This window comes from Neopelma chrysocephalum, unplaced genomic scaffold (assembly GCF_003984885.1).
Source record: "Neopelma chrysocephalum unplaced genomic scaffold, ASM398488v2 Primary Assembly neopelma1_104, whole genome shotgun sequence".
NCBI classification, from domain to species: domain Eukaryota; kingdom Metazoa; phylum Chordata; class Aves; order Passeriformes; family Pipridae; genus Neopelma; species Neopelma chrysocephalum.
In genome coordinates, this window is record NW_020897768.1 from 124322 (window position 1) to 149855 (window position 25534).

Genomic DNA, 25534 nt, shown 5'->3' on the forward strand with positions numbered 1-25534 from the left:
TCCTGCACTGCCTCAAGGGGATTCCCAGCAGAACCCACAGTCAAAGTAATTTGGCCTCCAATTTTATTTATACTTTTCTTCAGCATCCAGCTTACTTTTACATCGTTTTTTTGAATAATGCATACCTTTTAACAATATACATTCCAGTCTCATAGAAGAGACATACATTTTATCAACTTACACCTCAATACAGCTGCCACATATCAAAGGCAGAAGCAACCCCCAGAACAGCTCTCCATTAGGTTTGGGGCTTTGGGGGTTTCTTTGCCCCAGTTTTGGTGGTAGATGTCCTATCAGAAGCTCCAACGCTTACTTAGCATCTGCCTTGCATCAAATAAAATACACAATCAACCTAAAGACTTCCAGAGTTCTCTCTGCTTTTCTTCTTCCTGCCAAGTCAGGAATCCAAGTGCCTGAGTGATCCTGGCCCCAGGGGTGACACAGCACTCGGGGTCTTCACACCAGGACCACCCTAGGAAAAGCTGTGTTCTGGGCCTTTAAGCTTATCTATCCCATTCACAGCTTAACAAAAGCTTTACACTTCTCTCTCCATCACTCAGGCTGTAGGGCCCAAGTGCAGGGAGGGATTTGGTCAGCTCATGAGCTGCACAAGATCTTAACCTAACAGTTTGAAGCTTGCTCATTCACCCTGGAAATAGCTACTGAACTATCACATTCTCCTCAGCCAACTTTATGTGAAACTTTTTCAACCCCTTTGGCAGCAGTTGGTCTTTTTTCATCTCTCCAGCCTTTACAACACAGAAAGTCCTTTCTGAGGACTCTTTCATAATCCCAAGCACCAATCACAGCTGTTATCTGTTAGGAAAACTGCAGGTGATCAGGGAATTGAGGTAATCCAAAGGCTTTTACTAATTCCAGGTCAGGCAATGCACTGGAAGCTCAGCCAGGTGACCAAGATTCCTGCCTGGTCCATCAGTAATGGTAAAGTGATGTCTGATCTAACCCACATAGACCCATCTCAGACATTTTTTCAGTTGCTGCCGAGAGTGTAGAAGAGTAGCCAGGAGCCACAGTCTTTTCCGTGCAGGTGTGAACACTACTGATGTTATAACTGTTCCCAAGATCACACCTCCTGCCAGTTTTGGCCAAAGTCAGTGGGTCTACATGGTGCAAAGCAATGATTAAGCCATCACGTTTTACCACTGACCTTGAAGGGGAGGTTTGGAGGCAGCAGCCCAGTCTCCTCTGGCACACTGGGGAAGGCCAGGTTGGTGCTGTGGCTTCTGCCTTCCAGGTATTTCCTCTAGATTTGGCTTATCATCCAAAGAACTGCACCTTACTGAACCTCACTTAGAAAAACACTCAATTTCAAAGCTGAATTGGCATGTGAAGAAGAGGAAACTGTCTTAGCAACCATCTCAGGCATTCAGAGCACCCTCCCAGAGGAGACCAGCATAGCATGAAACCTCTGAGCCCTTCACATGAAGTGTAAAACCCATTTCCCTGATCTACAATTCTTGTTTTAAGAGCCTGCAAGTGAGAAGCAGACACCTACATAAGTTTTACCAAGTCCATCACCAGCCTATCTGAGATTGTTGTGATGTCCTGATTAAACACTCAAGTTGGAGAGGGCTCCGAAACCATCACTTAAGGGCAAGGGGAGCTATAATGAAATTGCAAAAACACTCCCATTCTGGACAGAGGTATTATTCCCATTTTATAGACAGGACAGCTGAGGCAGAAAGTCCCTCTCAGACACATCAAGCTTTGCACCTGGCACTCATCATCTTGGAACTATTCAGGCTGCTCTGCATTCAGTGAGTCAGTAATCCCAGTGGGAGGTTTAATCCATCCCATGGACCAGTATTTCTACAGCCAGGCAAGGGAACAGTGTTCAGTAACAGCCAAGGGTTTCCATAAAGAATTCATTACCAAATCTGTGGTACAGTAAATGTTTCTGAATATCTGCAGCTGTTCTTCCATCCTGGTGGCCCCTCCTTGGCCTGACACAGGATGGAGCAATGCATTAAATCTGTACAAACCCACAGAATTCAGGCAGAGATCATCAAAAGTGTTTTAATGATTAAACCATGTCAAACATTAACAATGAAGTATATTCAGACGAGCCAAGGGTTTATTTCTAGCACATTTAGACAGCCTATTTTGAACATTATAGCTGCTGTACTGAGCTATGTAAAGACTCTGCAAACCAGTACCTAGAAATGAAGACACAAGCACAAGCTTTGATAATGTAAACATAAAAGACACTTCTCCTTCAAAACAAGGAATGAAAACCCACAAGGCTAGTAGAACTTATTAATTCCTTAAGAGATGTGCAAAAATTTTAAAAAAGATTTAAAAACAATTAAACATGTTAAAACTGGCATTTATATAAATATCAAAAAAAAAAAAATAGTTCAACTTGAGCAATGACCAGCAGAACGTCTTGCACAATTCAGTTTTTCAGAGCTTAATGAATAAAATACTCATAAGCCAAACTCCACCATGGCAGATAGCACAACACCAGCAACAGATACTGGCTTTGCAACTTACTCCTCATATGTGCAAGGCAAGATTTTACAAGAAGGAGTAACTAACTTTAACCAGCACTCAAACCAAATCCTCAGATAACAAGCCAAAACATTACCAGTGATATACACAACTCACATTACAGAAACAGACATTTCCAGCACATTTCAGTAACATTTAAAAAACATTAGGTATGACTCAAACTGTTTAAACTTGCTTGTTTGGGAAAAAAAACACCTTTGTGTTAGGCACATTTTAAAAGTGAACATATGCTACATGAAGAACAGTTCAGATACCAACTTAAATACAGACAATTCCATCAGAAAAGCATCTTTCTGTCTCCTCTTTCAAATACGCCTTTGGATATGTCACAGACTTAAACAGTAGCTGCTAAAACGTGGATATGGCTATGGTAATAACACTTGAAACTCTGCCAGTTTCATATTAAAAACCACTCTTCATTTAGCATTTAAGAATTCTCAGAAATAAGAAAGGTAAAAAAAAAAAAGAAAAAAGTGAAAAGAATAGATGGGTCCACCCTGTATATGCTCTAAACCTTAGAGACAATATTTAATCTTACTGGACTGTGTAAGCGCCAATTACTTTTACATCAGTGACATACTTCAAATAAAAAAATAAGATCTATTAAAAAGGTAAAATAACTTTTCCATCTGGTTTGTGACTGTTTAGTCAAAGCCAAATATACAAAACTAAATGTGCCATTTCCAATTTCACTGTATCGAGTAAGAGATACGTAACATTGTGTATCACATACAGAACAGTAAAATGATCAATGGATTCTTCTAAGTGACTTTTTAATAAAAAGTCAGTCAACTGAAAAGTTGAAACCCTAATTTTTAAACCAGTAATAAGCTTTGGGCCCTGCTTTTTAATTTAAGGCATGTGTGTTTATCTACTGAAACCAGCATCATACAAATTACCTCTACAATCACATGCATGATCTATTGTAAAAAAAAATGGAGGTTTAGATTACAGTGTTTTCAAATTGTGAATCATAATTCAGCACCTATCATATTGACTAGTAAGGCAACAGCAGTGTTGGATAATATGGTAATACTCCCGTCCACAGTCTATAGCAGGGTCAGTGACAGCCCAGAATTATTTTTAAACTTTAACCTACTTTTATGTTCTGTATACAGTTTCTAGGGTGTTTGCACTGGTTAAGTCCTACATAAATCACACTATTCTAGGCAGGAATAGTTACAGTAGCCATTAGAGTATTAGTGCACAACTCTCATTGTGCTTACAATCAGATGATTTTGTTGTTGGGGTTATCAAAATGGTTTTTCAGTTTGGTCTTCAATCCTTCCTTTGTTTCCTTTGTTTCACATTGTTCTCAAGGGAAGAAAAGCTGTTTGTGTACCCGTTTGCAGTGGCCATAGAGCCGTTCTGATACTCTTTCCTCCTCGAGGATGCCTTCTTGTTGTAAGTCTAGAGTATAGGGAAAGACACATGGTTTTGCTTAATTAGATATAAATAACCACTTCCTCAGAGTAACTCTAGAAACTTGCATTCATAATTTTTAAAGACCTTGTGCCGGTGGTAGAGTCTAACAAGCTCTACCACTTCTTGTGTATGAAACTATACTATGCCTTTCATTCATCACAGCAAGAGAATTAGTTCACTTGAAAAGAAAAAGGCTTGGCAGTATGATGCCAGTGTTATGTTAATTGTAAATTAGAAACAAGGGAAGTGAATTTATGAGCAGACTACAGCACAAGAATATACTCAAAACAAGTAGTGAGGAAGGAGGTTTGAGGCACTGCAGGTGACAGTATGTTGAACAAAGCCAGAACAAGAAGTAGGTAAACAAGAACAATGAGGGAAGTTAGAGACAGAAATGTGAAAGAAATTTCCACTGGCCAACATGAGAATCACAAAACTAACAGGATACGGGGGACTCTGTCTAAACAAATTAGAGTAAAAATATATATTAATTAGTTTTTTCAGAGGGGCTCAGTTGCCTGACAAGAGCACATTTCCCAGAATTTCTGTGTGTGAAAGGAAGTTAAATGGTTAAAAGTTAAAATGTGAGTAAAATTGATGAAGAAAGTTGAGTAATATTTGGAATATACTATAACATTTACTTAGCATGTTCAGATGCAGCAAGTGATAGCAATCATGGGACTGATTTTAAGAAGTAGCAAAAGATCAGATGGGAAAGCCTGCAGTGTTTCCCTCCATGAATCATTCTTACCAGAACCACAATGCTCAAATCTCTCAAAAGACATTTAAAACGTAACAGAGTTTGCTTGTTTGGGGCAGCAGGCTGTGCTGGTTTGATTTTCTGAAGATGGGTGCATCTTTGTACAGAGCCTGACTATGAACTGCTTAGAACAACACATACCAAGTCTGGATCTGTTCAGACATGAAATCAGCTTTGTAGAAACATAACTCATAACACTAATTTTCCATAGGAAAATTCCAAAATACAAACAAATGCCTGTAAAGGTGAACCAGAACCAGATTTCTCTATGTTGGGAATTTAGGATGTTTCCCTGGATATAAACCAAGAATTTCTCCTTGTCAAAGTAGTAATGAACAATTCCTTCAGGTGCTTCACAGGTTCATATGCTATTGGTTTATTTCAGAGTGGAAAGCTGCTTCTTACATAAAGCTCTTCCTCTCCCTATCTGCAGTTAAAATTGCACTAGTAAGCCACTTTTGTGTGCCACTCTGCTTACTGAAATTACTAATCATTCTGAATTGCAGATACAAAACACCAGAAGATCTGAAAGTGGAGAGTAGATCAACAAGTGCAATACTTGAAGAACCACGTGCACGTTAGTGGAAGATAGCGAAAGGACATTTCATGCATATCTTTCTGTAAACAGCTTTCCAGAGAGATACTGCCAGCAGAATGCTAGAAAGAGTTGACAAATATTACTTTTACCTGAATATAGAAATTTGTGAAGAGGATAATCAAAGAAATCATATAAGAAATCTGAAAATACAGCCACCCCTGAGGAAATGCACATGGCCAAACAACACCACAGCTGGTCTGGAAGATTGTCAGGACGAACTGAATCTGGGGAGAGGAAAAAAAAACCAAGACAAATGGAGAACATTAATGGAAGGAGGGAAAAAACCATTAGTGACAAAGATCTCAACAGGTATTTCTAAATCAAGTAAAAGATACATAATATTGTGTGTTTAACAAGTTTATCTTCTCTGTAAACCTGACTTAGCAGACATTCAGGTTGCGGTATTCTGTTCTTTAAGCCTGTTTATTTTATTTATATTTTAGAAAAATACAGTAAGTAATGTAGAATTGACTTACAGATATCCTAAGAAACAAGACCACCTTCTTCCTAGTGACAGCTCAGTGGGGTTTGACTCTACCATCCTAACAAAGTAGATCTGCATCTCACTGCTTCAGTTGCTAAAGATTTGGGTCACTTGGTCTACACACAGACAGTGCAATCCTCTCCACACACAGGAACTGTCTGGCATATGGCTCCAGTGGAAGAAATATTGTGGTAAAAGGCTGCAGGGAAGCTGAGGACTCAGGAAGGAGGATTGGGACCCAGTTATCTACAATTATCTCTTTCGGAAAAACAGAGTTTGGGCTTAAGTGTTGCAGAGGGCCTTAAGAAAAATTCATCCTTACATGAAGGTTACCAGATTAGGGAATGTTTATTTAAAAAGGGAAATACTGTTTGTTCTGCTCTGCTGTTTTGCAGCTCTAACAGCTATGCATGAAGAGCAGGCAAGGAAGTGAAAGCAGCTTTGACAATAGCCAGGGGAGCAACTGAAGCACTGAGACACTGCACTCTGTAGAACTTGAACCACCAGGATGAAGAATAGAGCCTAAATCTGGAAGGAAAAACAAAAACAAACCCCAAACCAAGGCAACTGCCCCATGCCTCCCAGGAACAAAATGAGCCCACAGCTACAACACTTGGCCATCCTTCAGGAAGGAGAGAATAAAGATGTTAAGAATCAACACTTGAATTGCTGGCAGCAAATGTTATTAATCATCACCAGAAATGTTATTAAAACTATTCACAACTCTGAGAGGGTGCTAAGGGAGGATGGGTGGGTGGAAGATAACAGAAAAGTCTATCTCTAGGCTTCAGTTTCCTCCCCTGCAAAATGGGAAAAACACAACACCAATGCATATTTCCTTGTGGTGTTCTGACATGCTGTACACATGAAAACCTGGTTCTCGTGCAGTATCACTACAACAAGTGCCATAGTGCTTAATTTCACTGCTCTTTTCACCTCCAGTACACGGCATTCGGGCTTGATCACTGTACAGACGGGAAACAATGCAAATGGATACAAGGAGTCCAACACAGAACTACAAGAGAAAAAAATCTGCCCATTTAAAGTGCAGAAAGAGAGCAGAAATATTGAATAGTTTTTAATAAACCATTTGCAACTGCATGCAAAAGTGAGACAGGAAAGGCATTGTCCCACAGGACTAGAATGGGCCTTGTTAGTTATGGACTGCATTGCACTCAGTTTCTGGTCTGTCATCAGCCTGACCAACCAAGCCCAGGGGAGAGCACATTAGCTCAAGGGACCTTGGAAGAAAAACTTCTCCCTCCTCCTTGGCTACTGAGTCCCAGAAAACCCAGCACCACAACTCCCAAATACATCTAGTCATACAACATGGTGAGGTGAAGACCCCACAGATCTCGGCGCTGATTCATGTACACCATCAGTCCCCAGCTCCCCACGGTCCTGAAAACAGAGCAAATGGACGTGCAGGAACTGGATTTCTAAGGTGATTTAAGCACTACAGGATGCAGAAGGTACTAGCCCTCATTATCCCTTCTTCTATCCCCTTCCAAAATTTCCTAACTCAGTAAAGACAAAAAGACCTCATCACCAATACAAGAGTCTGCTGAAGCACTGAAGAGCAAATCACTCACCAGCTGCCCCTGAGTGATGTACTTCTTCCACCACAGATAAGGACGCATTGCTGGAACAGCAGACAGTCCGTAGTAGGAGTACATGAGGACATGGATAAAGCTGTTCAGTGTGGCACCAAAGTAAGCTAAAAAAAGGGCAAGGGAAAAAAGAAAGTACACTGCATTATCAGGAAGGAACATGCTGTTTCATGGAACCTACAAAAATAACAAGTTCAAAATGTTACTATTTAAAATATGATTTCTCTTAGAAGAAAAGCAAGAAGGTTTGGTTTTTTTTCCACTTTGATTTTTATTCTGCTCACCCAACACAGTAGCTGAGCTGCTTTGCAGTTGTGCACTTTATACCAGTCTTCTGGTTTGTTTCCTCCACTCTTTTGCACATCTACATTATGGTTTCTAAAAAAACTGAGGAAGCTGATAAAAAGGAGGCACACTCACATACCCACGAATTGACAGCTTCACCCATCTACTTTTAGGCTTATTTCATTCCTTCCAGGTAGGAGCCTATTTTGTCATTTATAGCCAAAAGCAACAGATATCTTCAGAAACTTCAAGTTAGCCATTTTATTGGTCCTTGTTTACAGCACCTTTAGTCATTAAAAAAAACTTTTAGCTTAACACTGAACTGCACAGAACTGTGATGACCAAGCAGAACAAAAAGCTTGGAAGAAGAAAAACAGATGACTAGAAGTAGCACAAAAGTATTTTCAAGACCACAAAAACACAAGATAGACTCTTAAGTGTCTGCATTTTTGACTGCTATATAAACAGGGATTGACTTCTTGGAGGAGAATATGTTTCCAGATGCATACTTTTTATAAGTTCAGCATTACTCACTGTTGTGCTGACAACACAAAACAAATACAAGTTTCTATGTTGTTTGGCTCAGAGAGCAGACTCCTGAGGAACGCAGCCTCTTGGTCTGCACTGCCAGTAGTTCACATCCATTGGATTTGAAAAGGTTTCTCTTGGAGGGAGTGTTCAACAGTTAGTATCTACAAACTGCACATTTGAACCACAACTAAGTAATGCTAATGCAGTTAGGAAACTAGATGCCTACTAAACACAATGAAAGTAGAGAATCAAAACCATATTGCCAGAGGTTAGCAGGATATAGACAAGAGAAACATGGAAATCTTCAACTTAAAATGCATTCAGTCATGTTCATTAGTGCTCAGGGAACACGATTTTAATTGAAATCATTTGTTATGGCTAGTGGTATAATGAGATTAAATTAGGAAAGTGACATCTCAAGTGAACTTGACAGATAAAAGGACAAGAGTCACTATTAGTCATCTTGCAGCTGAAACAAGCTTCTGGTCCTGACTTCAAAAGAATATTGTTTCTTTAGAGAGCCTGCAACTACCACAAAACCAGAGAGCAAGGTTGACAGATATCTGACCTGGGCTACTGCAGCTCCGAAAGGCCACACTGCCAAACAAATTCTTCAAACTACACAGACATTCCTTTTCTAGATGCTGTGCTGGCAGCTTAATTCCTGCAACTATCTGCAATAGTTGGAATTCAGCAAAGCAGCTTAATATGGGACAGAACAAATCCTGCAGCTGAAGGGACCAGAGATATTTGGTTTGACCAAAAGAAAACCAAAACGAAGCCCGTGTTGCAGATGTTCCCCACCATAACCCAGTACTTACAGTGACCACAAGGCACCCAGTTCATTACAAACCACCAGATGTTCAGCATCGTTGCATGGTGGTAGACATGCAGAACAGTGATCTGATGATTATTTTTCCTCAAAATGAAAAAGAAGGTATCCATGAACTCAATGAGTTTGGAGAAATAGTACCACCAGAGGACACGTATGATCTAGAAAGGAGGAAACAAGTTTTAGAAGCATTGCACGTTGTTGGGGCTTTCAACCCTTCTGCTACCTAAGTAATTAAAATCCAGATTCTGTCCTGCACTACTTGAAGACACTGCTAGGATCTTCCGTAATGCTTCTGACTCAGGTGTCCCTGTAGGAGATCCAGGTACAAACCCATAGCTACAGCTGAAAACAGGATGACAAAGACTGTTTTATGAGGCTGTTGCTGTGCACCTGGAGTGTCCTGGGAGAAACAAGAAAATATTTGAGCAGAGCTGGAGCTACAGTGCTCTCTGTAAAGGAGAGGTCAGAAGTGTGACCAGAAGAAATCATCACATCTCAGAAAGAGAAGGGGAGTCACAACACACAGTGGTTGGACACAGTCTGAAGACCACGTCCTTGTTTTTTACCTGGGAACACTTGAAAATTTACACATAATTACTTACCAAAATACCAACCATGAATATATTGTATGATTATTGTAATATTAACTATTATGTTTGACAGTGCACTGTCCATTGTACTGCAAAGGGAGGGAAAAAAGCATATAGTTCAAGCAAAATCTGCATAATCAATACTGTTATGCTCTTCACTTACACTAAAGCAGACAATTTGAAATGTTACCAGCTCTAAGTCTCAATTATGGTACCTTCATATCAGCTTCTCCTCCACTGTGTGTATCCTGACAGAAGAAATTGTATCCTCCTTCCAACACTCCTGTCACCAGCTGAGCAAAAGAAAAAAATAAAATGTTATTTGGGGAGAAGGCTGAACCCCATGGCACCTATAAACCTCCACTGCAGCTCTGCCCAGACATCTAGTGTTGAGAGATTCATGGGCACAAGTGTGGCACCAGGTTGAATTCAACTTCCAAGCAGTGATCCAATCACAGTGGAGGGTGATTTAACAAATTCTTCCTATTGGTGTATACCAGAATAAAAATAGGAGGTAGCATCTTATGCTTACTTATCCCACATAGATTCTCAAGAAATCCCCTTCTGGGCTGATGATCTCATTGCAGGAGAAAGAAAATGATCAAAGTGAAGTAGATATATTTTTCTTCTGATTATTTTTGGAAATAAAAAGTTATATTTTTAAGAAATTTTATACACAGAGATGTGACTATAATTTTTTAAACCATATAACAGAGCAAATCTTCAGCTTTGCTATCTTTAACAGCTGACAATGGATGTTTCACTGCATTGTGATTCTTCAAGATCTTTTTGAGCAATTCACTCATGCCAAGCACATTACATCCTTCCCAGTATAAATGACTTCCTCTGCAGGATATGCCACTGCCTGCCTGACTTCCTGGCATAACACCTCAAACATAACGGAATTATTTTTAATAAGAGTAACGACCAGCTATTAGGCACAAGAGGATGACGAGGCGCCTGCTGCAGTGGGACTGGCTGAAATCTACAGAGAAGCAAGATGCAAGCTGGATGTTCACATCTCATCCTTTCATGGGTGGGAGATGGAGGGACAGGTTGAGGGTGGAATGAGAGGAGGGAGCAGGTGGAAGGACGCAAGTAAGCTTCCTTCAATATCTCAGCAGAAGGGACCACTGGACATTTTCCATAAAGATGTTTTTCCTCTTGAGAATAAAATGAAGAGAGGAGTAACGACTTAAGATGACTCCTAAGTGAAAAAAAGAATTGCTAGGTATCTCCAATAAAAGGGAGGGACAGATATCCTGCACAAGCAAGTTGTCCGGTTTTGGCCTTATCTATTCTCCTGCAGGATAAAAAACACCTTTGCAAAGCTACTTTGGAAACACCTTGTACCATAAGTCATTTTAAATGATCACTTGATTAAAGGACTACAAAAACTGGTATGACTAAATGCTGCTCATAACTGTGAATAGGAAGCTAATTTTAAAAGGTACAATAAAGATTATCACTTAAATGATCTACCTTTCCCTAATGTTATTTCTTTCATGCCTCATTTTCCCCCTAAATTAGCTTTTAAAATACCCAGTTAGCTCAGGTCATTATTTTTGACCTTCTGAGATAGAATTATTACCCCTATTTACGGGGAGAAAAATTACATCTAATTATATCATAACATATAGACTTGGAATTATCTCCTATATCAGAGATAAATCAATAGCACCCAGTCACAGCAAGAGCAGGGCAGCCATGCACATCTACAACCCAGGCAGATTCTGGACCCAAGCAGCAAAGAGAAGGCAGCCAGGGAAGGAATCCTCTTCCAGCCATAAGGCAGGCATGGCTGTGCATAGGACACCAGTTTAAGAGTGTACCTTGCTAAAGGACCAGCTACATCCTGGAACAAGCTTTGCACCAAGCCACTCTCAGGGCACTGAGGGAAAGACTGTGGCCTTGCAAGTGCCCACCAGTCCCTCAGACAGAAGACCACCACATTGTGCTGTGATTGTGTTGTTCAGAACTTACAGATGTTTTCATACAGTTCAAGGAAGTGTTACGAATAGAAGGATAATCACAATGTTTATATTGTAATTAATCCAAACAGCATCCATCACTAATGCTGCACTCCATAAACTTTTTCCAAGTAAAGGGAGCACAGTGAAACCCAAAGAGCTTTTCCGGCAAACAATACAGGTTCACCACCCAAAGTGTAATGCAACCACAGGTGTCTGCAGGGATCCCACCTCTTTGAAGGGAATTACATCATTGTGGCTATAGGCAATAGCTTCAGCTAAACCCGAATACTCCCTTGTTTCCAAAAGAACATATTATAAGCTAGGAGCTGAAAAACTCTCACAGCCATGGGGGTTTAAAAGACAGAAGCAAAGCAGCATTTGTAGAAAGTGCTAAAATCTTTTATCATATCGATAGTCAGTACAGTTAGAAAAATAACTTAATCCTCCCTTTGCAGAAGGAACTAATAGGTAAAAAGCTGCTACTGCTGCCCACAAACCTCAGTCAGTGCAACATGCAACATGTAAATAATCCTTTTCCCCAGTTACCCAGCAGCTCCTTTGCCTGGCACCACTATTTCTTGCACCCACAATACTTGCAGCACATGCTGGAAGGTTCAGAAAACAAAACCAATGGGTCACACTGAGACCTGATCACGAATGGCTCCCAGATGGCTCCATTATGCACAGCCCCAGGGAGCTGCTTACCTGCCACCACGGAAGCAATAAGGAGGGGTCAGAAATTGCCAGCTAGTGCATTCAAGTCCTTGCTCATGCTTGTTGTGGTCTGCTCCCTGGACAGCCATAATTTCCAAGTCCTTCTTACAGCCACTGTACAGCAGGTCTGAAACTTGCCCAGCAACAGACTGGTGGCTCCTCAGCCAACCCAGCCTTGAAACAACCTTTCCCTGTCTGCTGGCCCTAGGAAGTCCTTCATCTCCAGGTTGGCAGGAGCCCAGGCTTGCTAATGGCACTGCTGATGCATAACCACAAGCACATCTTCTCTTGAGAAATTGACCTGTCCAGAAAAGGCCAACTATAACTATTTTCACGAGAGTACATGGTTTCTAAACAGCATAAAAAGAGACAGCTCCTTCATAAGCCAATTAAAATGGCACTCAAAGTCAATGTTAAGTCCCTCGGCTCAGAGGGAAACCCTGCAGCTCAAGGTCGCTTTTGTGCTCAAGCAACTCACACTTTCTTCCCCTGCACTGAAATTTTCTTTTTTCATGTGGTTTTCATTTTGTAATTCCATTGCTGAATTCTTTTAAACATTGTGGCACATGCTATTTCTATCAACTCTGCTATCAAAATAAATCAGCACACTAACACCAGCACACCAGTCTAACTGGACTGTATGAGAGATGCTACTGGGGAGGGTTTTGTTTTTTCTTGTGACAAAACTAAAGTCTGAGAATCACTGGAGTGGGGCAGATAAGGTGCTCAGCACTGCATCACGCTGTCAAGGTGTGATGGGTTTACAAGCTTCAAAATACAGCTAGATTAGCGAGAGGAGAAACAGAAGTCCACACCTCTGATCAAAGAAAACAAATGCCTGTAGAGATCAGAATTTTATCTTTACATGAACACAGTCACTCCAGGACAGAGATAAGGACTTCAGGATGGTAGAGAAAGAAAGGGGAGAGGAAAGAACAGCCTAGCTGTCACCTGTGGCTCACATGCCACAGTACTTCTTCACAGAGTACCCTCCTTCCTAAAACAGGGTGCAGATCTGAGGATGCTTTTCCTACAGCATATGCAACACCTCCCTCATCAGGAAAATCCAAGATGCTTCGCAGATTGATTCAGTAGGGAATTAATTTTTCAGATGAAGAAAAAAAGACAGTAAAGAGATCCCTTAAGAAAGCGAGCCCTCATCACTGACCAGTTTAATATAAGCCTGGGTGGTCCAAATCACTTGGCTAGTTCTACTAACAAACACCGTCAAAATAACAGGTCTCTGTGCCGTGTAACTGGGTAGCTGGTACTCTCCCTTCTTTGCTAAATTACCCAGCTGAGACTCGCGCAGAGGCACAGGCCCTACTCACAGCATTGCAAGACAACTTGACTCGTGACACCAGCACAGAGCAGTGGCACAGGTGGAAGAAGTGCTGTCTCTGCTATTCCAGCTGCTCCCACGGATCCTTCAGACACAGCTGTGCTAGCCAGCAGCCATCTTCTGTAACCCCTCTGCCAGCCACCCCACTACACACCTTCTCTACCATGCAGGAGGCCACCCCTTGCTGTCCTTGCCCGAGCCAGGAGTGTTATTTCTCCTCAACACCCAAGCACTGTACATTTTTACAGAATAAAACATTGTTTGTCCCTAAAGAACATTCCCTCCTCCTGAAGTATGGGAGTGACAAGCCAGCCTAGAGAAAACTCTCCCTCCTCTAGATCTGCCTTGCCTTTTTACTGTCTGGGACAAGTGCAGTCCACTACTCTGTTCTGTTAGTATCAAAGCCTGGTCATTAAATACCCAAATAAGTTATAGCAAGTACACACAGAAACTACTAGGAATTCCAAGTAAGAAGTCTAAGATTTCTAGTGATTTTAGAACAAGGTTATATTATTTTGGTAAGACACAGTTCTTTCTGTGTTGTCTTTTCTCCTCAAGAATGATTCTGTGTGTGTTCTCAAAAGAAGCAGCAGCGTTATGTATAGTGTGTCTCCATGTCTCCCAGTTGGAGGCCAGAGTAGACCAATGATGATGATCAATATGTCTTGCCAATACCACCTAAGGAGACATTCCACTGTGTCTTTTGCAATCGGACTTGTCTATCTCGCATTGGCCTTTTTAGCCATCAGCATGCTCATAGCAAGTGTGGATAGAATCCTTCTCAAATCTTCGTTCACAAAGCCTAGCCATGATGATGATGATGATATTATTTTACATCAGTAGGCCAAATGGTACAAGTATACAATACCTAGAATTATACAAATCCTACAATGCAAAATTTCCCCATGTAATTTCAGATGTAAAGGTCAGAAAACCAAGCAGGTTATCCTTTTCATCCTAGATGGGAGGATCCCCCACTTTAACATCTTGTTTTCGTCATATAATATGTAACTTAACCTGTGATGCTATGAATCATGACCTGAATCACCACAGCCATAACTCAGGAAAAACTCCAAAGCATAGTTTTAGGTGTATTGTATACAAGCTATTAAAGCAACTTCTTTTCAGACAGGCTAGTAAACAAGTTCATAAATGATGATGTTTATGACTTTCCTCACAGCAGGACTGAAAAAAATTTAATCCAACTGAAACCTAAAATGACAACAAGAAAGAGAAGAGGGAGTTATATAAATTTTTGAATGCTGCTCATCACCATTTTATCTTAAAAGCGAGTAAATGTATTATAAAGTACTACTGATACATGGCTAATCCTTTAAAGCCAAATTACCAAGAAGGAAAAGATTCAAGCATGGGTATCATATGCCGTGCACCAACAGAGGTAACTGCGTAGGCACTTCAGCTTGAGAACATACCTGGAGGTGCAAGGACATGACTTTTTCCCTACATCCTTTGGCTCTCTCCCTGCAAACATCAAGCAATGTGGTGTTATGTCAGCATGAGACTCTGCTTTGCAGAATTTTTAGGGGATCACTACCTCGCTGCAGAGCATCACTTGCCCTCACATGGGCAGCAAGTGCTGCCAACCACATTTCATTGCAACTATCATGAGTTTAATAGTCTTCATAATACTCTAGCTTCATGTATGCCCATTTATAAGGAGAACAATACTAATGAACACTTCCATATGGATAATGTTAGATTAAGAGCAACACTTGCTTTGATGTAAAGAGTTTCATTATATAGGAAGGAGGATCCTTAATATTCACTGTATTTTAGTTGCCTCATTGCTTCTCATTATAAAAGCTATTCATGTGGTTACAAGTATGAGAACTTCTTTGGAATATAATAATAAACAGCCCTTTCTTGGTAACCAAGTTCATTGTTAGCAAGAAAAAGGCATTTATAAGATCAACAGTTCAGATATTTTCTCTTGTTTAAATTTATCAGCAGGTTTTGTAACATGGCAGAATGTTACAGTAATTTGGAAACTATGAGTATTATTCCAAATATTCAAGGAAAAAAGATTGGCTATCCTGAGAGTTTTATCCACGCTTGGTACAACTGAGGGAAAGTCTACACTTGCAAACCCTCAATAACATAAATATACAAAAGGTTAAAACAATAGATCATTATATAATTGTAAATAATATCTGCATAAAATAATGCAAATGTACATTGAAGTCCACATCAACACTAAGTTTATACAAGTTAAATAGATCAACACACAATTTTTTCTGGATTATACCATCCTGACAGGGAAGTTAGAAATGTAAGCACATCGAGAACACAAGTTGTTCCAAGCATCTACTGAATCCAAAACTGCTCCCAACTGAACAATTAAGTATCTAAGTTCTTAATAACACAACTCAGTAATTTTTGACTAGACAATTCACTACACAAGAGAAATAACATTACATTTAAATCGCTTCATCTCTAAGCACTCACCTTGTAAAACATTGTAGAATTAACTACAAACTTAAAGGAAAATTACATCTTGTATGCACAGGCAAAAAAAAAAGAATAGTAGTTTTAGCCCTAGTTTGTATTTGAAAAGAGTATACTGAAAGAATTGAAAAGAGGATGTTGATAATGAAATATCTCCTTACAGAAATGAGAAATACTTTGGTTAAAAGCAAGCCAGAGTATCCTGTACATTAAAGTGACACAGTCATTTTCTAACTGCATTGTTATTTAGACTACCACAGTTCTTCATTTTCACTTGAATAAGAACATACAGTTCTGAGTAAAAGCAGCTAAAGGGCTCTCTGGGACGTAGAAAACTTTACACTGCCTAAATCTTTGGGTTTTAATGAAAGAAAATAAGTCCACAGAAAGTTCAATTCAGTTTGAAATATATTTGTATGTTTAGACTTTAAGTTCCAAGAAACAGATGAATCACGACAACCTTGTTTCAGCAACTTTATTTTTCCCAACAAAACAAGGAGGATGCAAAAGAAGCTATTGCAAGCTTACAGGAACAGATGTGAGGAGTGTGTGCGTGATTAAATACAAGTAAATAAAACACGTTTTCCCATCCAGATCAAGCCATAGTTTAGCTATGAAATGCTTAGAAGTCTCGCTCAGTGTGATTGTGCTGGTGGATTGTGCAAAGTAAGAAGGAGTTCCTGAAAGAGTAGCCAGGTTCACAATGAAAGATCAGGTCTTCATTTCCACTGAGAAAAGTGCATTTGAAACATTGCTAACCAAGGTCAGCAAGGATGTTTAAAGCAATGTTTATTTCACACCAGCCTTAGAGGTAACATTACAACTACAGTTTTCTCCCCACAGAAGTGACATTGAAAACGGTTGCAACACTTTTGCAAATGCTTCCCCAAGTTTAGGAGCACTGTCCTCAGAGATAATTTTCAACATAAATCAATATAATTAAAACAGATGGTGCAAAATAAGCCTGACCCAATCCCTTTTCTCTTACCTCATAAAACATATACAGAGAAAGCAGTGTAAGTCCAAGGTTGTAGACCACCAGAATACCCCTGCATGAGAACGGCTGCTTATTCCGCATGTACTTCGGTCCTAACCAAACAATTAGTAAGTACAAGGCCGAAAAGATAAAGGTAGGTGTATAGTTTTCCAGAAGAAGCCATCCTTTTACTCTGGGGTCTGAAATGAACAAACAAAAATATACAAACACTTGGATTTTGTAAGGGGAAGAATTCAAAGCACACAAAAACAGCTGTACCCAAAATGCATCCAGTGCTGGAATAACAGAGAAAGATGAAGGAAGCGCAGCAAGTCCTTTTACTAAGGGCCACAGTGCTAATTACAAACAACAAGGTTAGCTGTACAGTTGTTAAAGAAAGCAGAAATAATTGTCTTCCTAAGGCAAAAATATTCTTATTACCTTAAGATATTACTACTATTTTTAAATACTTATTACCATTCAGAATTGTCATCCACTTGAATACCATAGATGAGCTTAAACTATAAAGAAAAGCGTCAACAAATCTCTCCCCCTTATTTTCTCAAACCAATCCTTCCCGATGGTGCACACGTTATCTCCTAGAGAGTCAGTAAACCTAGGAGTGAAGCAGATCCCTTTGTGGTTATCAGTGGATGATCCTGATAATTATTTTCTAATCAGTACTAACACAATTAGACTTATATATGTGCTATTAGAAAGAATTAAATTTTGGAGTCCTTGCATGAGCAATGAAACACAGAGCAGTCAGTCCAGTCTGACTAACCAGTCCAGCTGGCAACGCATTAACTTCTCAGGGAAAGTGCATAAACCACATGGAATAAGAGGATTTCAGGGGAACACTTGTAACAATCGTGTGATCCTTTTGAACCACAACTGTGTTGTCCATACCCAGCAACAGTGCAATATTTCACTCCTCTCACTGAAGTCGGCCCAAAGTACTGAAACCAAGTTTACCAAACTATAAATGAACAATTCAAGTATTGCTAGCAATCACAGTCCTGACTTAATTTTAAAGGACTCATATGTGGATCCTGCATGTAAGAAATGAGGCCTTAAAATGTAGGTTGGGAAGTAATTAAGCAAGTTGGGGAATTGTTTTGATTTGCCACCTTTATGGTTCATTATTTTTAACACATAGCAAATACAGACCATATGCCAGCACTCACAATAAGTTATATCAGAACATCCAGACTAATTTAAACAGGCTTAGTATGAAGAGAGGGGCAACAAAGGCACCAAAGATACTAATAAAAGTAAATAGAAAATACACTTAGAAGAATCAGAGGCTTGTTTCACCTCCTGTTGACTTTGTCCTGCGAAGCAGTGGCACCACCACCGGAGCCTCACTGGGACAAAGAAAGAGGCAGAAAAGGTGTTACTGCAGCAGTCAGAGGAAGAAAGCACAGGCTACTGTGCAGCACTGCTATGCACAACGCACACAAGATGCTGCCATTTAATCCCCCCTGGTCAGAATGAGGTGGAATGGAGCCATCCCTACCCAAGCCCTCAGCATGACGCCACTGCCTGTCCTGGTCCCGCTGCCTCTTCCTTCCTCATGCTGACCAGAATTGCTGTTCTCCACCCGCAGACTTTTTCCCAATGAAAAACCTATCAAGAACACCGCCTCTTTAAAACAAAATGGTTTCAAAGCAGCAATGCTTTCCAAAAGCCACAGATATTTCTAGTGAAAAATTCCAAAGCAGCTCCAGTTATGAGGGCAAGATTTATTTATTCAATTAATTAACTAATTTTTAATTAAATGCACACTTAAAAAGTTTTTCTTTTTAATAAAAGCTATTATTAAATTCTAAAAAAAAAAAGAAAAAAGCAGCAAAGATCTGAGTGAGGTAAGTCAGTAAGTCAGTCACTAAGATGACAACATGAGCTTAACTGATAGTGAGAAGAACAGCACCTATAATGGTCACAGCTGAAAAATTAGCAGGTCTTCAGGTCAAAAGATCAGAAGCACTGAATAGACTTTAGTTTTTTACACTGTCATGCATTTTGATGCTTTGCAATCCTTAAGAAAGTAGTCACCTGTCAATGTCAAGTTAGAGGGAAGCTGTTTCTTATGTTCTAGTAAGATCAGTTTTATTTATGTATTTAACTTTTGAGAAATCTTACCTCTGGGTCCAAGCCAAACATCAAAGTAACTATTGATTGTTTTATCCAGAACTTCCATTCTACAACCTACTGAAATGGAAAGAAGAGGACAAAGTTAGCTCATGAAAATAGTTTAATCATGTGAACACCATCTGCTAGGGTTAACCAAAAAAATACTAGTATACAAAAATTCCAGCAAACATAGTGGACTTTCTCAGCAGATACAAAGTACATAAAGTTTATTTTATTCTCGAGTCACTGGTGTATGAGCTGTATTTCCCACTGTAGGACTTCATCACAGATCTAGATGCATAGAAGCTAAAATAATGAGTTCAGATTAACCTGAAGTTCTTTTTAATTCTGTATTTTGTACGTGCAAATAAAAAAATGGAATCTTGCAAAATCCCTCAGTGAAGAGGAGGATTGGACTTCGAGAAAGCCAGCAACAGTGAAATGTTCAAATAAACACTATGAAGCTCTTATAACAGACTCGAATAGCTGGCAATGCTGGCTGGGGAGGAGAAGGCAAGGGGGGAATAAAGTGAAAACTGGCTCTGCTATAACTTGCAGATAGGTGACTGATTACAGCCCTGATTAATAGCCCATAAAACCAAAAGATGAACAGTCACCGAGTGACAGGGAGGGCGGCAGAGGCCAGGGAGGACACACTGCAGTTCATGACATGAGCATCTCCAGTTCTAGAAACTGCTTACTGGTAAAACATTACCAGATAAAGCTCATCCAACATTAGTAGAGTGAATTCAAACGTAATCTGTCAGCTACTCACATGGCCACTAATTATTGGTAGCACCTGATCAATACACTGGGGTACTTAAATTGTTGTACCTCCCTAAGGTCAAAGCAGGTAAGCAGCAACACTTTCCATGAGCGGGACAACTGTGCACAAAGCTGTTCTCAAGAGAAGAGGAAGTGATTTTCTTCTTGATTAAGAAAAAAATGTCCTCTTTTCTACCTAGAACTGCACTGAGCTTTCACTAATAAAATTTTACCCGTTTTTAACAGGATGGTTTTCACTGCTTGATGTTTCTCCTTCCCTAAAGTACTAATATTATCAGCAATTTTTAGTTACGGGGAAATAACATAAGTAACACAAGATGCCAGCATACTCACAAACCAAAACAATCACACAAGCTTACATGTAGTTGATAACAACAAAAAAGTTAATCTCAATTTTTTTTCAGTTCTAGCCAAACGAACATCTCTCTTCCACCTGTGAAAACCTCACCTCTAGAGGGGTACTGATATATGCAAGTAAAATTAACAGTATGTCCTCTGGTTTTAGTCAGCTGAGACTGAAACCTCCATTTCTTCTGGGTCCACCAAGAAAAGCCAAGCAGGATGCAAACAATGCTCTCTCCCCGGTACAAAGCAGGACAGGGAGCCACCCACCAACCACAGGGGTTTTGACTTCCCATGGGACCAAAAAAATACAAGGGGCTTAGATAAATGCATTTACATTGTGTTGTCTTCTACAGAAGTCCACATCCCTTCCACCACGGGCCCCAGGCAGGAGGCTGATATGCTCACCAAGGACTTCTGGCAGCACCACAACCCATCAGTTCCCTGCAGGGCTCTCAGGGGCACAAAGAATAGACTTTCCCCTCTGTGTTGAACCGCTTTGGACTACACAAAGCCACAGAAACATCCCGGGAATCTGGTCACCAGGCACTAACAAAAGAGCTCAATCAAAATAAGCAGAAGTGTTAAAACTATTTTGTAGTCCCAATTCATACTGGTTTTACTTTCTGACTGAAGAAGCCCAGCCCAAGTAAGCAAACACTTCACAAGAAAGTGCATTTTTGGGATTACATCACTTCACCAGCTATAGTACACAAACTGTGAGCATCTGTGTGCATGCCCACAGCACTGGCACACTGGTGTCCTAGGATTAAGGAAATGTAAGTGAGAAAGCCTATGCTGTGTTATCAGAAGCATGAGCATCAGGAAGGCTATGATAAATGAATATATAATTCCAAGGAGAAGACAGATAATGAGAGAAAGCATTTTTTTTTCACCCCAGCTCTTTTTTTTTTTTTTATTTTAATCTGTCAGCTATTAAATATCACCAGGAAAAGCATTCCCTGGCGGATAACTCATTTTGTTGTTTGAAATCCCCACTTACTCAATTTGTCTGTTGCTCCTTTGATCCAGTACTGATTGATCTAGTTACACAGCACTGCATCAGCCAATAACCCTCAACTGTGTCTGATTTCAATTCCCCTCGTCACAGGGGAAGGCTTCAGAGAGGAGAGCTTGTTTCAAAAACAAGGGTTCGTTACACAAAAATATACAAAAAAGCTCAATTCAGAACTAACTCGCTACATACTGTTGTTTGCTTGACACTAAAAATGCAGATATGTAAATGAAACAACTAGGAAAGCAGAAACAACTCTGCCTAGCTATAGCAAAGATAGGAAGAAATGAAACTCCATGTTCAACCCTTCCATAAAATTGGAAGAAAAACTCATTCTCCAAGAGGAAGAGTCTTTCTGCGGAAGTCTCAGCTTTTTTGAGCTGGTACCCCAAAGCAAGTTTTTGAGCCAGCATTATCAGACAGCATATTGGAAAAGGCACAGCAAAGGAAAAACTACTCCTTAGTGTTGATTTCCAGAATTTGTAGAAAAAGAAATTGTTTCAAAAGGAACTCATTTGTGTAACAGAAAAACAGAAGGAAACAATCTGCTTTTGTTCCAGAGGGGGTCATGTGAAAATGCATCAAGTCTCCTGCCAACAGCCACACAACATTAAACACTGCTTCAACAGCAGCAACTACAAGGGTTCTTTTTTAATTAGAATAGTTAACCAATTCAGAGGAACATCGACTCCCAGAAAAATTAAACCAGTGGCCATTTGGAACACTGCAATCGGCATGTTTCCTAATACTGAAAGTAAGCAAATTCTGCAGCTGACCACATACACAAGCAGATCAACAGCAATGCTCCTTTACCTGGAAGTCATCCCAGAGCAAGGCACACTATTCACAGAATCGCAGAATGGTTTGAGTTGGAAGGGACCTTTAGAGGTCATCTAGTCCAACCACCTCTACCATGGGCGAGAGATCCTCCACTCAATCAGGTTGCTCAGAGCCCCATCCAACTACATATTTGAATGTTTTCAGGGATGGTGCATCTACCACTTTTCTGGGCAGCCTGTTCCAGTGTTTCAACACTGTAAAAAAACTTCTTCCTTACATCTAGTCTAAATCTGCCCTCTTTTATTTTAAAATCATTGCCCCTTGTCCTATCACTACAGTCCCTATTAAAAAGTTTGTCCCCATTTTTCTTGTAGGCCCCCTTTTAGGTATTGGAATGCCACAATAAGGTCTCTCTGCAGCCTTCTCTTCTCCAAGCTGACCAGCCCCAACTCTCTCAGCCTGTCTCCATAGGAGAGGTGCTCTAGCCCTCTGATCTCCTCTGGACCCACTCTAACATGTCCATGTCTTTCTTGTCTTGGGACCTCCAGAGGTGAATGCAGTACTTCAGGTGAGGTCTCAGAAGAACAGAGTAGAGGGGGAGAATAATGACCCTTGACCTGCTGGCCACATTCCTTTCGATGCAGCCCACGGTACAACTGGCTTTCTGGGCTGTGAGCACACACTGCCAGCTCATGTACAGACTCTCTTCCACCAGCAGCCCAAGTCCTTCCCAGCAGGGCTGCTTTCAATCCCTTCATCCCGCAAACCATACTCATGCCGTGGATTGCCCCAACCCATGTGCAGGACCTATACTTGGCCTTGTTGAACCTCATGAGGTTCCCATGGGCCTACTTCTTGAGCCTGTCCGGGTCCCTTGGGACAGCGCCCCAGGCATGTCAATCACACTACTCATCTGGGTAGTGCTGGCAAACTTGCTGAGGGTGCACTCGATCCTGCTGTCCATGTCATTGATGGAGACATTAAACAGTACTGGTCCCATATGGACCCCTGAGGGACACCACTTGTCCATCAGGACTCTGAGCTGCTGACCACTACCCTCTGGATGTGATCATCCAACCAATTCCTTATCCACTGAACAGTCTACCCATCAAATCTATATCTCTCCAATTTAGAGAGAAGGATGTTACAGGGGCACATGTCAAAGGCCTTATAGAAGACCAGACAGATGACATCTGTAGCCTTATTCAGTGTCTACAGTCAGGTAAAAAGAAAAAAAAAGACCCAATTATGCTAGACAATACTTTTTTAAACATGTACCTCTATATACACCGGTTATTTTTTCCTAACCTGAGTTTCTACAACGGACAGAAAAAAAATCATCCTCTCTGCTACCAAATTTTACCATTGCAGTAAGGGCCCTGAATGCTACAGCAATTTGAATCAGTCTGGAAGTACTCAGGCTTACAATCTGAAAGATTTTACTCCTTCAAGTCCAAGTATCTAACCCAGACAAAACCTATCTGATGTTTTAAACAAAACAAGATTACTGGACTTCAATTCTGCAACACAAACATAACAAAGACTAAACTTGTACCTTGCTCCAACACGATCAAGCCCCACTTTTTCAATAATCCTCTGGATTTTGACAGACAGGTTTTTTTGAACCTCCACAGGTAATTTTGCATCCTTGTTTCACTTTGAGACTATGAGCTGAGACAAGCACCATGCTCCAGCAGCCAGCCATGTGTCTGGGCAGAAGATGTGAGCTCTGCCCTGCCGCTCAGTCCAGGCATGGATGGCCCCAGTGCTTCTCGGTGTGACAATCAAAAATACAGTGCAAAGCCTTTTCTTGCAGTATATATTTTTAAAGTTTATTTATAAAAAGTGTTTCATACAGGCTACAAGCATTGACAACATGCTCTTCTACTGCACATCATTACTCTCTGAGGAAAGGGCTACTAAATACTGAAGGATTTCAACCAGCTCCCGCCTTTCAAAAGGAAATTCTCTCCTATGCTTTGCACTGAAAACACATTCTGGGGACTTTATGCCAAAAAGTAATTTAAGAATTCTTGGTCACATTTTAATGTTGTTTCTTGAGTTTCTTCTTGGAGTAACTTTCCAGGTGCAAAGATGATGCACAAAAATATAAAGGTTTGCCCTCTGTTCCATGGCACCCTTTTTAAGGAAATCAAACAGCAGCAAAAAACCATTTTGAGCTGAAAGCTCAAAGCCCTGGGAGCCTGTTCCCTTTAAACAGCATCCTTCAGCTCTCACCCTGCTACTCAAGAACTCCCTGAAACAGATCCCAGTTTTCACATCTAAGTGTCTGAACTTGAGTTCAAAAAAAATTCCCAAAATAGGCATCTAAATAATTGTGCTGGCTTCTGAGAGCAACCCGTTGTCAGGCCTGGCTGCTCAGCCTTCTTGGAAAACAGCCACTTTCGTCATTCTTAAATTAGGACTTCGAAGCCTAATTTTAGGCACTTGCTTTTGGAAATCTTGATTTGTGTTTTCTTGTAAGTGATGTTTCGCAGTCCCTGCCACTGCAGAGGTGAGTTCTCTTTTTCTTCCTCCAAAAATACAAACTATCCCTCATCCAAAAACCCAACGATCACACTGTTTTTTGCTTTTGTAGATATACTGGAACTGAAAATGCTCAGCTGCTTGAGAGCTGGAAGACAGCACTGATAATCAAAGCTGTCAACCATTTTCTGTCCATTTGCCAAAGCTGCCCAGTTTCTCCTTTCCATTCCCAAAGCCTTAACCACTCCTTGCATGTACTGCCTTTCAACTTCCTGCCAAACTGAGATTACCCTTTTTTCCCCTTTCTGAATACCCTCTTACGTCCCAAGCATGCTTAACATTAGCAGTAAAAAGGAGTTCAGAATAAATTATAGTCCTTATTGATCTGAAAGTGTAGGTACATTTATTTTATGGGAAACCAGGTGAAGCATAAGTGCTGCAGATTTTGCACTTTAGTTTCATTAAAATACAAGAAACTATTTTAAACTTTAGTTTGCATCTGCATCTCTAGCAAAATGATGCACATTTTTGGCCCCCTAGCATCAGCAGCAAACCCTCCAGCTTGCTGCTGACACATCAGGACCCACAGTGCTGAGCTTTCATACTCCCTGGCAGCACCAGCATAAGGAAGCTTAGAAATAAATCATTTGTTTAAAATTCAGGGAAGCGTGAAAAAATGCAGGACAAAGGAGAGAAGCTAGTTTCGAACAGTTTAACCTCAATGGGATTTCAAACCATTTGGAAATGTAGGGGGTAAAGGAAGACTTCGGCCAGTGAACTATAGGGTATAATTTCATGCCATTACTTTTCCCGTCATTCTACCCCCCTCCCCAAATCCTTCAGTAATGCTTACCTTCATACTTAAAC

General features: G+C 40.4%; 1 protein-coding gene across 1 annotated transcript in view; it reads right to left on the reverse strand.

Annotated features, from left to right (window-relative positions):
- Positions 1-2019: 2019 nt before the first annotated feature.
- ELOVL5 (ELOVL fatty acid elongase 5) overlaps positions 2020-25534 on the reverse strand; it is a 37207-nt gene continuing 13692 nt past the window's right edge. The window contains exons 2-8 of the mRNA XM_027696066.1: positions 19267-19332; positions 17134-17321; positions 9866-9943; positions 9047-9218; positions 7392-7516; positions 5405-5539; positions 2020-3942 (exon numbers count right to left, since the gene is read on the reverse strand). Of these exons, the coding sequence (XP_027551867.1) occupies positions 3811-3942; positions 5405-5539; positions 7392-7516; positions 9047-9218; positions 9866-9943; positions 17134-17321; positions 19267-19324 (888 nt within the window). The 5' untranslated portion in view covers positions 19325-19332 and the 3' untranslated portion in view covers positions 2020-3810. The remainder of the gene's footprint in view (positions 3943-5404; positions 5540-7391; positions 7517-9046; positions 9219-9865; positions 9944-17133; positions 17322-19266; positions 19333-25534) is intronic.